This window comes from Anabrus simplex, chromosome 2, assembly GCF_040414725.1.
Source record: "Anabrus simplex isolate iqAnaSimp1 chromosome 2, ASM4041472v1, whole genome shotgun sequence".
Classification (NCBI taxonomy): Eukaryota; Metazoa; Arthropoda; class Insecta; order Orthoptera; family Tettigoniidae; genus Anabrus; species Anabrus simplex.
The window spans coordinates 4,958,852-4,973,634 of NC_090266.1; the positions used below are offsets into that span (position 1 = coordinate 4,958,852).

At 40.9% G+C, this 14,783-nt stretch overlaps 1 protein-coding gene across 1 annotated transcript in view; it reads left to right on the forward strand.

Annotated features, from left to right (window-relative positions):
- Positions 1-14,783, forward strand: part of LOC136863901 (dynein beta chain, ciliary-like) — a 5,220,903-nt gene that overhangs the window by 2,706,809 nt on the left and 2,499,311 nt on the right. Inside the window, exon 47 of the mRNA XM_068226514.1 lies at positions 10,904-11,096. Within this exon, the coding sequence (XP_068082615.1) occupies positions 10,904-11,096 (193 nt within the window). The remainder of the gene's footprint in view (positions 1-10,903; positions 11,097-14,783) is intronic.

Here is a 14,783-nt window from a genome sequence, read left to right on the forward strand (position 1 = left end):
GGTTAGTGAGGTTCTAGTGAGGCTCTAGTGAGGACCGTGTGATGCTCTTATGAGGATCATATGAGGCATTAGTGACGCTCTAGTGTTGATTAAGTGAGTCTATAGTGAGAGGCAAGTGAGGATTAATGAGGATCTTGTGAGGCTCTTGTGAGGATCTAGTGAGGATGTAGTGAGTAGCAAGTTAGGATCATTTGAATGTCTAGCCAGTCCAGTGTGTAGCATGTGATGAGGAAGTGAGAAACTAGTGAGGAGCAGGTGTGGAGCAAGTTAGGTCTGGTGAGTACCTGGTTTGGATCTATTGGGTATCTATCGATGTGCCGGTGGGGACCTCCTGAGGATAACCTGAGCCGTTATGCCTACACTTGATTCTAAAACACCTAACTCACCTCAGACATCTGTTGGGAAGGGCAACGTGCTGTAATGAAGAGCAGCCTGTTAGGTTACGTTAAGCTCACTCTCATACGAACGTTTGCCAGGAGGGGCAGGTAGACATCCTGCTGTATGGTAGGGCAGCCTGTGAGGTAGGTTGCTTCTTGTTTAAAGGGGCATAAAGCCACAGGTCATCGGCCCGTTACTAATGTTTACCCTTATTTATGTAGCGAGGAACGGTCAAGAGAAGTAATTACGTTTCAAATGAACCCCGTTTTTGACGTCATAGCCAGATCAATCAATCAATCAATCAATCAATCAATCAATCAATCAATCAATCAATCAATCAATCAATCAATCAATCAATCAATCAATCAATCAATCAATCAATCAATCAATCAATCAATCAATCAATCAATCAATCAATCAATCAATCAATCAATCAATCAATCAATCAATCAATCAATCAATCAATCAATCAATCAATCAATCAATCAATCAATCAATCAATCAATCAATCAATCAATCAATATTTTCTTTTAAAATGATCGTGGATTGTGAGCAGCCAGGCGTAAGGAAGTGCATAGAGTGAGGTTATATTAGGTTTTGTCCTTTTTGATTGACTCTAATAGGTGACGTCAGGAAGGGCAACCGTGCGTTGAAAAGTGCTGTTGTGAAGGGCAACAGATTAGGTTAACGCCGTTAAAGCTGACGTTAAAGTACATTAAGTACTATTCGACAAACCCTCGTACGTCACGTCAGGAAGGGCAGCAAGAACAACCTGTTGGGTTAACATGAAGTTAACCCTCACTCTTAGCTAACGTTCATACTTTTTAATAACCCTCGTAGATGACGTCTAAACCAATCAATCAATTTATAATCAAACAATCGATAATCAATCAGTAATTAATCAAGCGATGATGAATCATTAATTTGAGGCTGAGGTTACCTTAGTTTAAGTTAGCCAAGCGAATCTTGATCCTGATCCTATAAGAATCCGCAGAAGCCCTGACTTTCTACTACTCATAATACATAATATATCAATATTCAAACAGGAACGCCCGTACTTCAATTGTTCGGAGAGCATGGATGACGTCAAGGCGTGTACGGCCCATGCTTAGAGAGTATGAAAGAAGAGTAGTGCAATACATTTATGATTAATGGGGAAATTGCTGTTTATTCAAGAGATAAGGAAACGAATTATATCACCTTTTACAGATGTATTGTGAGATTACCCTTGAAGGTGCGGATGAGACGTTATTCTGCGGCGTCGGCGTCGTCCTCCGTCGCCGGTTTCGGCGTCGTTCCGCGTCGTTGGTGTTGTCTCAGCACTGGACGTTGACGACGACTCGAACCTGAGGCAGATCGTGCAGCGTGAAACAGATGTTAAGGAGCGGAGAAGTGAAGAACTCCCGCACAGATTGCCAATGGGATCTGGTGCGACATTTTTCTACCGCACCGCGAATTAAGGCGAAGCACTTTTGAATAGTTTCCCCAGTAACAGTGTTCGACGCACTTTCGAAGATGAAATCAAAGTCACAGTAGACACTATCGTACTTGAAATAAACAATGAAAGCGACCTGGAACCTTCTGAGATGCAAAAACAATTCGCTCAATCTCAAAAACAGTAAATTCCTTGAATACAGTCTTTGCACTGTATACATAAGTACAGCACGCACATTCTCGTTGAAATAAACTAGAGTTTCGACGAAAATATAAAGAAATAGTTTATGACAGTCCAAGTCCTGTTACGTCGTAAATTTTCAGAGACATGGTCATCACTGAGGCGCAATTTTTGACAGTTTCATGAGGGGATTTGACATAGTCTTCGAATGAAGTGAAGGTTGGCACAGTTTATGCTAGGAAATATTAACTTTTCACGCGGAGCGATAGGCACAGTCTTTGAGGGAGAAAAAAGTAGGCACTGTTCTTTATAAAATAACGTAACACTATTCGTAAAAGAACTGCTCAGTCGCTAGGACACAATTTTACGAGGTAGCTTAACACGGTAGAGGAAACAACTACAGCACAGTTTCAAACGTACAGTCTCTTTAAATTCACAGTCCCCAAACGAAATACAAATGCACAGCTCTACAGACTGATAGAAACGAAATGAAGCTTTCGTTCACGCGCAAAGTCCAAGTCCACGGAGAGGGCTTTCAACACTAACACTTTCGAACACAAGTACCCATCCGGACAGAGTGACGAACCGTATAGCGACGTGCTTGCTTGCATACACATACTGAGTGACACACGCACTCACCGCATACTGCACACACTGCTTTACTCAAGGCTAGCGACTGCCTTTTATTGCCGAAGGTCGGACGGCGTGGCCATGTCTTGAAAAATTTATATCTCGGCCATCCTTCCGCCGATTTACGTGAAATTTCGGTTAGCAGCATTTATTGTTCAGGCCTACAAGGTGACGTCCTCGAAATTATGACATTACATTCCGTTCGTGATGAAATGTCATGGAACCGGAGAGAACTTTCGCTGTGACGTCACTTGGCCTTGGCTGGCACTCTGGAGCAGCGTTTGCTTGCATGCTGTCCCCCACAATACCTGCGCACTCGGCGCTCGTTTTGAATGCATACAGCCGGGTGTTAGTGAGTTCCTCTCAAGAAATGTATGAACGTGAATGCTCGCAGGGCATTCTTGTTTCATCTACCCCCTGCTAAGGAAAAAAGAAAATTGCTGGACGATTTTTCTCTTGTTCATCTCCTAGTAAAGTATTTCTTGAGGTTGGCTGAGTTGAAAATTTCCTCAACGTCGCTATCTGTCCTTCCTACTTCGTGGGCACCATTATCTAGTGCGGTAAGTGTCCTGAAGGGTCCTATGAATAAGGGACAGAATTTGGCATAAATTCCCTGGTCAGGGCGCGAGACTGCAGGCTCGCGTATTAATACTAGGTCACCCACTTGTAAGGGTTGTCGAATCTTGTGATGTCGTAACTTCATTTCCCGGATTTGAGAAGCATGCCGTAATTGCCGAAGTGCCTTGGTAACGCGAGCTTGTTGGCCCACCACTGCATCAGGTGGATCAGGCAAAGTCCGATCCCAAGGTCTGTCAAGAGTGAGCCCTTTGTGTACCCTCAAAGGGATGTCCTGAATGGACTCCTGCATGGTGGTATTGACGATCCTTTGCATAACGGGGAGAACCTCAAACCACCTCCAATGCTGCCGGCCACAATATAATCTACAGAATCTCGCAATTTCTCGCATAACGCGTTCGGCTGGGTTGGCTTCCGGGTGTGGAATGGAGTTCATGATAAGCTTCATCTCAAGCTCTTCCAGTGCAACTTGGAATTCCATGGAGGTAAACTGATTTCCATTGTCTGTTAAGAGAAATTCCGGCTTGCCCATCTCGGGAATGATGTTTCGACGAATCCTGCGGAGAATGTTCCCGGTGTTTGCCTTCTGAATTTGAAGCAACATAGTGTACTTAGAAAATACATCTATGGTGACGACGATGTATTTGTTGGCACGTAACGCCTTGGGCAAAGGTCCATATAGGTCCATTGCGAAGTTCTGGCCAGGTTTTCCAGGGATTAAAAGTCGTGGATATTCCCTGAGGAGCCTGTTATTGGGCTTAATCTTTTGACAAATATCACAAGTCCTGATGGTGTTACGGACGTCACGCCGCAAGTATTCCCACGTAAACTTTTCTCTAATCAGGTTTAGGACCTTGTCCGTACCGGCATGCCCAGAAATGGAATGGCAATGCCATATAATAGCGGTCCTTATTCGGGGGGAGCATAAATACGATCTGTGGTTCTAGCGTGATCAACGTACTTGTGAAGTAGACAATCGCGGTAGCAAAATTTTCGAGCCATCCTAGAAATACGAGGATGCTCATCGTCATCCTGAGGGATAGATCCATTAAAAAAGCGAATCAGCTCACGGCTCAGAGGATCTCTTCCTTGAGCTTGCGGTAGGTACTTCAGTCGTCGCAAGAACTCTCCATCTTCATCATTCATGACTTCAATCGCATAGATCGAAACCTCACCTGTCGGATTCCGACTCAGTGCGTCGGCGAGGATATTTCTCCTTCCGGGCCTGAGAACGACTGTGATGTCAAATTGCTGTATAAACAGCGCACTTCGGGTTATCCGTTCCCTTGTAATGTCTGATTTGAGAATAAATGTCAGTGCTTGATGGTTTGTGTAAATTATCACCGGATATCCAAAGATTATCTTCTTCCAGTAAAGGAGAGAATGCACTATGGCAAGGGCTTCTAATTCTGTTATCGTATAAGCCTTTCCATGGGGTCTTAACTTGCGGCACATGAATGAGAGAAAGATGCGAATTTCAGGTTCCTTTGGATCAATTTGGAAAAGAGCTGCACCGATCCCTACGTGGCTGCCGTCACATTCAATATAAAAAGGTAGCTCATAGTTAGGATAGGCCAATTGAACACTGTCCTTCAACATTTGTTTTGTTGCCACATATGCTTTGTCGCAAACATCAGACCATTTCCACCTGTTGTTCTTCTTCAACAACTGCTGCAGGGGTGTCACTCTTTCCGTAAAATTAGGGCAATGCTGCGCGAAGAACTGGCAGAGGCCCAGGAATTGCCTGATGTGCTTCATTCTGGTGGGTTTGGGAAATTCTAGAAAACATTGAATCTTAGCCGGATTGGGCTTGATCCCATTCCCTCCAATAAGATGGCCTAAAAACAAAACTTCAGTTTTGAAAAACTGGCTTTTCTTGGCGTTAATTTTAAAGTTCTTGGTCTGTAATTCCTCCAATACCTTATGAACATCCTGTATATGTTGTTCCAGGGACTCAGGCGCGACGATAATATCGTCCACATAAATGGTGGTGATTGCCTTAACTTCGTCGGAAAGGTGTTCTTCTAAGGCCCTAATGAGAACTGCACCAGAGTTCTGAATGCCAAAAGGGAGCCTGTTAAAGGCATAAATAACATTATCAAAGATGAATCCGGTAAATTTCCGACTATCTTCGTACAATAAAATGTGAAAATGTGAAGAAGCCATGTCCATAGCAGAAAATACCTTCATGTTATGAAATCTCCTAATTACATCCCGGATTAGAGGAGGGTGGTCATATTCTAGCACAAGGCTAGCGTTCAAAGCCCTCGCATCGAGGCATACGCGCAGATTAATATTTGGTGTTCTCACTATTGCTAGAGGATTAATGTAACGTGTGACACATTTCGATATGATTTCATCATTCTCCATCTGTTTAATGATGACCCGAGCTTCTTCCGAGTACTTCATGGGCATCGGATAAGGCCGTTTCTTATAAGATGAAGTGTCAGTAACATCTAAGTGGTGCTTAAAACCCCTGATAACTCCAGGTTTATCAGAAAATACATCTGGAAACTTCTTCAAAAGCTCTTGGATCGCCTCTGCTACTTTAATGTCATCATCATAATCTTGGCTTTCAGCTACACTAGCATAAATCGTGAGGTTGTAGTGGTCCTCATTAAACTCATCATCGATGATGGACGCCATCTGGTCCTCTAAGGGTCCCACTTCTTCGGGTCTCCCCTCTTCGTGAACGCTTTCTTCGACAGGCGGAGCCTCGCTCATCTTGCCTTCTACTATATCTATCGGGGTCTCCAATTCCGGATGCTTCACTTCATTACATGCAACCAACTGTAGCTCTACAGATTCGACGTGAAATTTTTTTATCATATTAGCAGGATAATCAATGATTCCCCCATGTTGAATGAGAAAGTCCGATCCAAAGATTAAATCAAATTTCATTTGAGTCAAAATCATAAATAGATGTTGGAACTTAACACCACCTAATTCTATCTCAAGAAATGCCTGGAATTTGCATTTAATAGCCTTGTCAGGAACTATGCCTTTAACCTTAACTTGAGCAACAGGCAGGATGGAAATGTAGGTCGTCTCTTGCGCCACGTCTATTAATTTCTGCGAAATTAGTGAGGCTTGTGGTCCTGAGTCTACTAAAGAGTTGACAATCACATTGCCTAACTTGATAATAATGATTGGTAAGCCGCGCTGTATCTGAGGCTGTCGAGGTGTTGAATCCTCATACTGTAAATCTGCATCCTCCAAATACCAATGGTTGTTCAGTGTGCTACATATTACTTCTCCTCCCTCCGGGTTTTCAGGCAATCTCTTTATTGCTTCGCCAAAGTTTTTTTTGGTACCCGTAGCTTCGGGATCCATTTCCGTTCTCTCATTTCTTCTCTGCACCTCTGACTGGTATTCCAAAGAAGCTGCTCCAGGTAAGCCTCCTTCCCTGTTCTTGTTCCTTACATATTCCCTAGTCTCTCTCCAACGTTTCTCTAATTCTTCCCGCTGGAAGTTCCTATTGTCATTGGGTTGGTTAGCTGCCTGCCTCCATGAAGGTCCAGGTTGGAACGTAGCCTCCCCCCCTCCGTAGGGACGATTTCTATGTCTTCTGTACCGAAACGGAGTATCTAGACGAGTTTCTCTTTCTTCTCGCGGTTCTGGATTTACTTGAACCGGAGTCTTCACTTCCGCAGAGTTAGCCGTAGTTTCTTTGATTCTACCTGCTTTTGTTACGTTCTGAGTGTGCGCAGTATCGAGTCTCCTCAGGACGTCATCGAGCTGCTCTAAGTCCTGGACGTTTGCTACTACCAATATTTCCTGAACATTTGGAGGAAATTGCAGTGTTATGACCTGAATAAGTTCTTGCTCCGTCAAAGGAGGGTCGAAGAATTGCATCTTTTTAAGCTGAGATATGAGATAATCTGAGTATCGTGAGGAATTAACGGAAGTGTTACACTTTCTGGAGTATAATTGGAGTTTTATCAGGTGCTGGGCCTCAGCACTCCAAAACCATCTAAGTAAGGCTTCCTTAAACACTTCGTAAGTGCTGATACTGAATTTGAAAGCAGTGTACCACATTAACGCCCTGCCTTCTAACAATCGAGATGCTATACGTAATCGCCGGTCTGTCTTAATGTGATTTTCTTGAAAATACTCTTCGAGGTTAAGGAGCAACTCCTTAGCAGTATACACCTCCTTCCCCGAAAATTTGGCTGGTTTTTCCTCAGTCATTTTAAAAACTGTGAAAACATTCATGGATTCTCCACTAGTGTTGTGAAGGCTAGATGATGAAACATCGTGTTCGATTTGGGATACTTTGCTGTTGAGAGCTTCCATACCTCCTTGGAGTTCGAGTTTTAGGGTTTTAATTTTCCCCTGTACGGAATTCTCAATTTCCTTGACCTCCCTCTCTAAGTCGGTCTTACCCCTGCTACATCGCGACAGATACGAGTAATCTGCGTGTGAGTACTATCTAATTGGGTCTTGACACGTTTATCGGCCTCCTCTTGCTGACTTTTCAGAAGAGTGATTTCGTTTCCCAACTTCATGAAATTATTTTTAACAGATTCATAAAGTTTTTCTTGAGTCGAAGCTATTTTAGTTTGCGCAAGTGATAACTGGGCATGGGACTCTTGATATTCTTCCTTTAGGCTTTCTACTTTAAGGACTTCCTGAGAAGAAGGGAAAGCAGTTTTTAAGTCCTCCGCTACTTGTGATTTAATGTCTTGCTTAATGGTTTCTAAGTCACGTGTTAATTTTTCGTTTATCTCCGTAAACTTAGCATCCATTGTCTTGTTAGATTCTCTAAATCGTTTCTCAATTTCGGCACCTGCACTATTGAGCCTACGTTCCAAATTTTTATTAACTTCTGCAAATTTTTGATCAACCGATTCTGTTAATTTTACAGTGTTGGCATCATTAGCCTCCCTAAGCTGAGTGATATTGCGATTAGTTACTTCATTAGCCTCCCTAAGCTGACCTATACTAGTATTAGTGGCCTCCATACGGCATTTTAGGTTAACTAAAGCAGCATTAGACTCTTTAATTTGTGATCCTAAAGTAGCATTGGATTCAGCAATCCTACGCCCGAGATTAGCGTTACTTTCCGTAATCCTGTCATTTAGACTGATTTTTAAAGCCTCAATAGCAGGTAGTATGTTCTCCATATTAATATCGTTCTTTTCAATAAATGCAGAAAATACAATCATTCAATTCATATGTAAGATCACCATTATTGTCCAATGGTAAAGTTCAATAGTTCACCAACACAAATATCGAACACTTACATGAGACTGTGCATAAAATTACATATTGTGGCTGAAATGTTTAAATAGTAAGAGAAGGAAAACAAATAATCACTTGTGCCATAAAATGAGTCAGAGTTCTGTGCCATAAGTTCAAGATTTTACCAAAGTCATTGAATTAAACTTCGTAAAATTTAAAGCATTCACTGAACTGAAATTAAAGTTTGAACTATTCACTTCTATTTGAACTTGAAAGTTAAGATATCACTGACTCCATCAAAGTTAATTTTTATCACTTTGTACTCTCTTTAATATGGTCCCAACGTCGCGGGTGCTATTTTACTTTTCACTACCTTATCTCTGAAACAGGAACCCCGTACTTCAATTGTTCGGAGAGCATGGATGACGTCAAGGCGTGTACGGCCAATGCTTAGGGAGTACGAGAGAAGAGTAGTGCAATACATTTATGATTAATGGGGAACGTGCTGTTTATTCAAGAGATAAGCAAAGGAATTATATCGCCTTTTACAGATATATTGTGAGATTACCCTTGAAGGTGCGGATGAGACGTTATTCTGCGGCGTCGGCGTCGTCCTTCGTCGCCGGTTTCGGCGTCGTTCCGCGTCGTTGGTGTTGTCTCAGCACTGGACGTTGACGACGACTCGAACCTGAGGCAGATCGTGCAGCGTGAAACAGATGTTAAGGAGCGGAGAAGTGAAGAACTCCCGCACAGAATGCCAATGGGATCTGGTGCGACATTTTTCTACCGCACCGCGAATTAAGGCGAAGCACTTTTGAATAGTTTCCCCAGTAACAGTGTTCGACGCACTTTCGAAGATGAAATCAAAGTCACAGTAGACACTATCGTACTTGAAATAAACAATGAAAACGATCTGGAACCTACCGAGATGCAAAAACAATTCGCTCAATCTCAAAAATGTAAATTCCTTGAATACAGTCTTTGCACTGTATACATAAGTACAGCACGCACATTCTCGTTGAAATAAACTAGAGTTTCGACGAAAATATAAAGAAATAGTTTATGACAGTCCAAGTCCTGTTACGTCGTAAATTTTCAGAGACATGGTCATCACTGAGGCGCAATTTTTGACAGTTTCATGAGGGGATTTGACATAGTTTTCGAATGAATTGAAGGTTGGCACAGTTTATGCTAGGAAATATTAACACTTTTCACGCGGAGCGATAGGCACAGTCTTTGAGGGAGAAAAAAGTAGGCACTGTTCTTTATAAAATAACGTAACACTATTCGTAAAAGAACTGCTCAGTCGCTAGGACACAATTTTACGAGGTAGCTTAACACGGTAGAGGAAACAACTACAGCACAGTTTCAAACGTACAGTCTCTTTAAATTCACAGTCCCCAAACGAAATACAAATGCACAGCTCTACAGACTGATAGAAACGAAATGAAGCTTTCGTTCACGCGCAAAGTCCAAGTCCACGGAGAGGGCTTTCAACACTAACACTTTCGAACACAAGTACCCATCCGGACAGAGTGACGAACCGTATAGCGACGTGCTTGCTTGCATACACATACTGAGTGACACACGCACTCACCGCATACTGCACACACTGCTTTACTCAAGGCTAGCGACTGCCTTTTATTGCCGAATGTCGGACGGCGTGGCCGTGTCTTGAAAAATTTATATCTCGGCCATCCTTCCGCCGATTTACGTGAAATTTCGGTTAGCAGCATTTATTGTTCAGGCCTACAAGGTGACGTCCTCGAAATTATGATATTACATTCCGTTCGTGATGAAATGTCATGGAACAGAGAGAATTTTCGCTGTGACGTCACTTGGCCTTGGCTGGCACTCTGGAGCAGCGTTTGCTTGCATGCTGTCCCCCACAATACCTGCGCACTCGGCGCTCGTTTTGAATGCATACAGCCGGGTGTTAGTGAGTTCCTCTCAAGAAATGTATGAACGTGAATGCTCGCAGGGCGTTCCCGTTTCAGTATCAAAGATGTACACTCTCAACGCCTTTATATTGTAATGAAGGAGGTCCCGCAACCATTTATGGCCGTGCTGGTGAAGGAGAACTCGAGGACAATTTCGCGTGATGCGATCAGCCCAGAGCATACGTAAGGAAAAACAAATATTTGCTAAAGTTTTCTTTAATAGTTTTGATCACATAGTAAGGGCGAACGGAAGAATTTTAACACTTGCCATTGTGTGATGATTTAATTTCGAAGCCATTATGACTGATTGCGATTTGAGATTGTCAGTGGTGAAGGGAAACGTTCTCGGTAATAAGGACCGACTGATTTTACAGTCTTCATTTCTAAGAATCTATGTTGCAGATTTATCAGATAAGATGTACCTGAACGATCCTCGTAAACTAATGCTGTATGGTGTAATCTGATGATATTTTTAAGCCTGCACAAAAATTAAAGGGATTCATGAAGGTTTTCCAAAAACTTATTGCGTGAGGATGGAGTGTGCAATTTTATACATGTATGGCTATGTTCTTGCTTACAGACAGTCCTCGTTCATACGCCGGAATCAATCCGTATACGGTATTTCCTGGACCTTCTCATGGAACAAGGCCATCCTGTGATGCTGGTCGGTAATGCTGGAGTGGGGAAAACAATCCTCGTAAACGATAAGCTTGCCAGTATGTCTGAGAATTATGCTGTGGCAAACATTATCTTCAACTTCTACACAAGCTCAGGTAAACCTCTGCGAAGTAACTGCTCAATACGCACAATTCATGCTTCTGATTTGTATTCTTCTTCTTCTTCCTCTTCTTCTTCTTCTTGCGATCTGACCTTCTAAGGACCACGTTACAATTTCAATTGTTCCTCCTTAGTTGTTCTTTCCTTTTGTTCCAGTATTCTTTCATGGTTTCACTGTGTTTCTTTTTCCTGTCTTCAGTCCACTTTGTGCCTGTCTTCTTTTCCTTCCTCCCTTGGAATCCTTCCATTTGAAAGACTTTCTTCCTAAAAATCTTTCTTTCCAATAATTCTTCTTCTTGTATGTTGTTACTTTACAGGTCTTTCTTGACTTCTTGAATCCAGGTGGTAGTTGATTTATTTTCCCAAAAGTACTTGCAGATTCGTTTAGTTAGTCTATTGTCATCCATTCTGTAAATGTGTCCAAGAAATAGCAATCTCCTTTTTCTTAATGTTTGTGATATGTTTTCTACGTTCTGGTAAATTTCATTGTTACTTATCAATTTCCAAAACTCTGCAATTCTTAGAGGACCTAATATTTTCCTTATAATTCTTCTTTCTAATATTTCTAATTTATCAAGCTTGTATTTCAGTGCCGGACATTCGCTGGCATAAAGGCATTCTCGTTTCACTACTGTGTTGTAGTGCTTTATTTTAAATTTTCTTGATAAGCACTTTTTGTTGTAAGTATTCTTAGTTATACCGTACGCTCTTTCCATCTTTTGTATCCTCTCCTCTATAGCAGATTTGTCTAAACCATTTTCTTGAATTGTCTCACCCAAATATTTGCTTTTCTTTACCTTTTCTATTTGACCAATATCCGTTACTAAAAACTTTGGGGCACTTTTTATATTCGTCAAAAATTTTGTTTTCTCCGCAGAGATTCTCAAGCCTGTCATGTTATCTGTCTTTTCAAGGAGATTGACTTGCATTACTGCATCTGTAAGGCTTTCTGAAAGTATGGCAAAGTCATCTGCAAATGCTAGGAAATTTATTGCAACAGCTTTGTTCTTCTTCTGCAGCATGAGTGGCAATATTTTAGATTCTTTCAGTTTTTCATTCCAAATTCTTGCGATCTTCTCCATGACACAATTGAAAAGGAGTGGAGATAGACCATCGCCCTGCCTGACACCTGTATTTATTTTGAAAGGACGAGATACTTCACCCATAAATTTTACTTTCGAGATAGTGTCTGTAAGTGTTTCACGAATTAGGTTTGCCAATTTAGTTTTAACTCCAAATTCACGGATTACTTTATCTATGGTTTCCCTATCTACCGAGTCAAAAGCTTTTTTAAAGTCAATAAATGTTACAACTATGTCTTTGGAGTGTATTAATCTCTGTCGAATTATAGATTTCAGGTTAAAAATCTGTTCGGAGCAAGATCTTCCTTCTCTAAATCCACCTTGATATTCACCCAATTGACTGTCCAGTGTCGATTTTACTCTATTTAGTAGTATTGTTGAGAATATCTTGTAAGCAACTGGCAAGAGAGATATACCGCTGTAGTTGTTGTGTAATTGGTGTATTAGAGCCACTTTCTAATCCTCTGGGAACTTTTCTGTTTCCCAAATGTGTTCAAAGATTATTTGTAGATCTTCTATAATTTTTGGTTCAGCCCATTTTAAAAGTTCAGCTGTCTTCCCCACTACCTTTGTTATTTTTAGATTTTTTAATGCTTCCTTTACTTCCTCCGCTGTTGGAGGTGAATCAGCTTCTAAATTTTCCTGAATTTGTGAAAATTCCAATTTATGATTTAGTTCAGGGCAGTTCAGCAGGTGTTCGAAGTGTTTTGCCAGAATCTCACAATTCTCGGCATTGTTAAGGCCAATATTACCATTTGCATCTCTGAAGCAAATGCTCCGAGATTGATAACCTTTCAGGTTATTCTTAAAGGTCTGATAGAAATTTCGGGAGTTATTTCTTACAAAATTATTCTCAATTTCTACTAGCTGCGATTTTTCAAACGATCTTTTAACCTGCCTTATTATTCTTGTTGTTTCCTTTCTTTGTTGTTTAAATAGCTCATAGTGTTAATTCCTTCCGGAACATTTCCAATTTTCCACTTTTTCGTTCTTTCCATAAGTGCTTCCTCACATACGTTTTTCCACCATACTTTCTTTTTAGTTTTTACTGATCCAAATACTTTCTTCGCTGCACTATTAACCTGTTTAGATAATTCTGGCCATTTGCCATGCTGAGTTATTTTAATTTCTTCCTGACAGTTTTCTATAGTTGCTTGTGTAATGTTGAGCCTATTTATGTTGTATTTCATTAATTTTCCCGGCCTTCTTTGATTCTTGCGAGGTAGAAGCTTCAGCTTAATTTTCGAGAGGTAATGATCGGAGTTAAACTCCCCACTTCTTATTACTTTAACATTCATAATTTCCTTAATACTTTCTTGAGAAATAGCTACATGGTCCAACTGAAACTCACCTAATAGCGGATTTGGGGACACCCATGTTTTAGCCTTTCTTGGAAGTGTCTTAAAGAAGATCGACATTAATTTTAGGTGAAAGGATTTACAGAGATTAATTAGTCTCATGCCATTTTTGTTTGTTCTTTTGTGTGCCGGATATGCCCCTACTGTTTTGCTGAAAACTTTTTCTTTGCCTATCTGTGCATTAAAATCACCTAGTAGAATAACAACATTTGATTTTGGAATTTTTGGCATTTCATCATCTAGAAGACTCCAGAATTCTTCAGTTTTACTTGGGTTCTTGCTATTACCTTCATTTATTGGTGCATGACAATTAACAAATGTATACTTTTTCTTCTTGCATTTAAGTGTGAGAAGAGATAACCATTCTGAACTAGATTTGAATTCCATAACATTATCAACTATTGCTTTATGGACATAAAAGGCGGTACCTAGTAGTGGGATTCCTTTCATAATTTTGATTGCTGGTTTACCTTTAAAGATTCTATAATTTTTGGTTTCTGTTACATTCTCATTCATAAACCGTGTCTCTTGAGCTGCTAAGATCTGGATTTCATGTCTATCTAAGAAAATGTCCAGTTCTTTCTGTTTGCCGGTTTTAGCAAGGAATTTACATTAAGAGTGCCTGCAAAGAATTTCCTCTTAAATTTAAGTCTGAAAGGATTCCAAGGATGCTCCGACTCACCCTTATTGCAGATGTTGGGACTCCCCAGAACCCTAGGTCCCGATGCATTGCATAACGCAATGGTGGATTTATCTTCCGAGCTACCACCTGGGGTAGTGCTTTCATTCAGCGGACTTTCCATTCTGCAATTGAAATTGTACATTGAACAAGGTAGGAAATTAATTCCAAGATAAGATCGGATTGTTGGTCCGAAATTATTTTTTATTCGTGCTTTACTCCACTAGGTTCTTCCGCTCTCTCCGCCGTTGGGACATTAAATTCCTCATCCGCTTTCGAGACCGTTGACCAGGTTTCACCTGTAACCCTAGGCAGGGGCCCTTACAGGGTGCTACCATCCGGAGCCAGATGGACCCAGGTTTTTTTTACGAGGTTGTTACTCCTCCCCCTCCGCCTTCCCCATCACTTGCAAGATGGGGCCCCAGGCTTGGGATCGGCAATGGCGGAGTTTTGTATTATTATTATTATTATTATTATTATTATTATTATTATTATAATTATTATTATTATTATTATTATTATTATTATTATTATTATTATTATTATTATTATTATTATTATTAT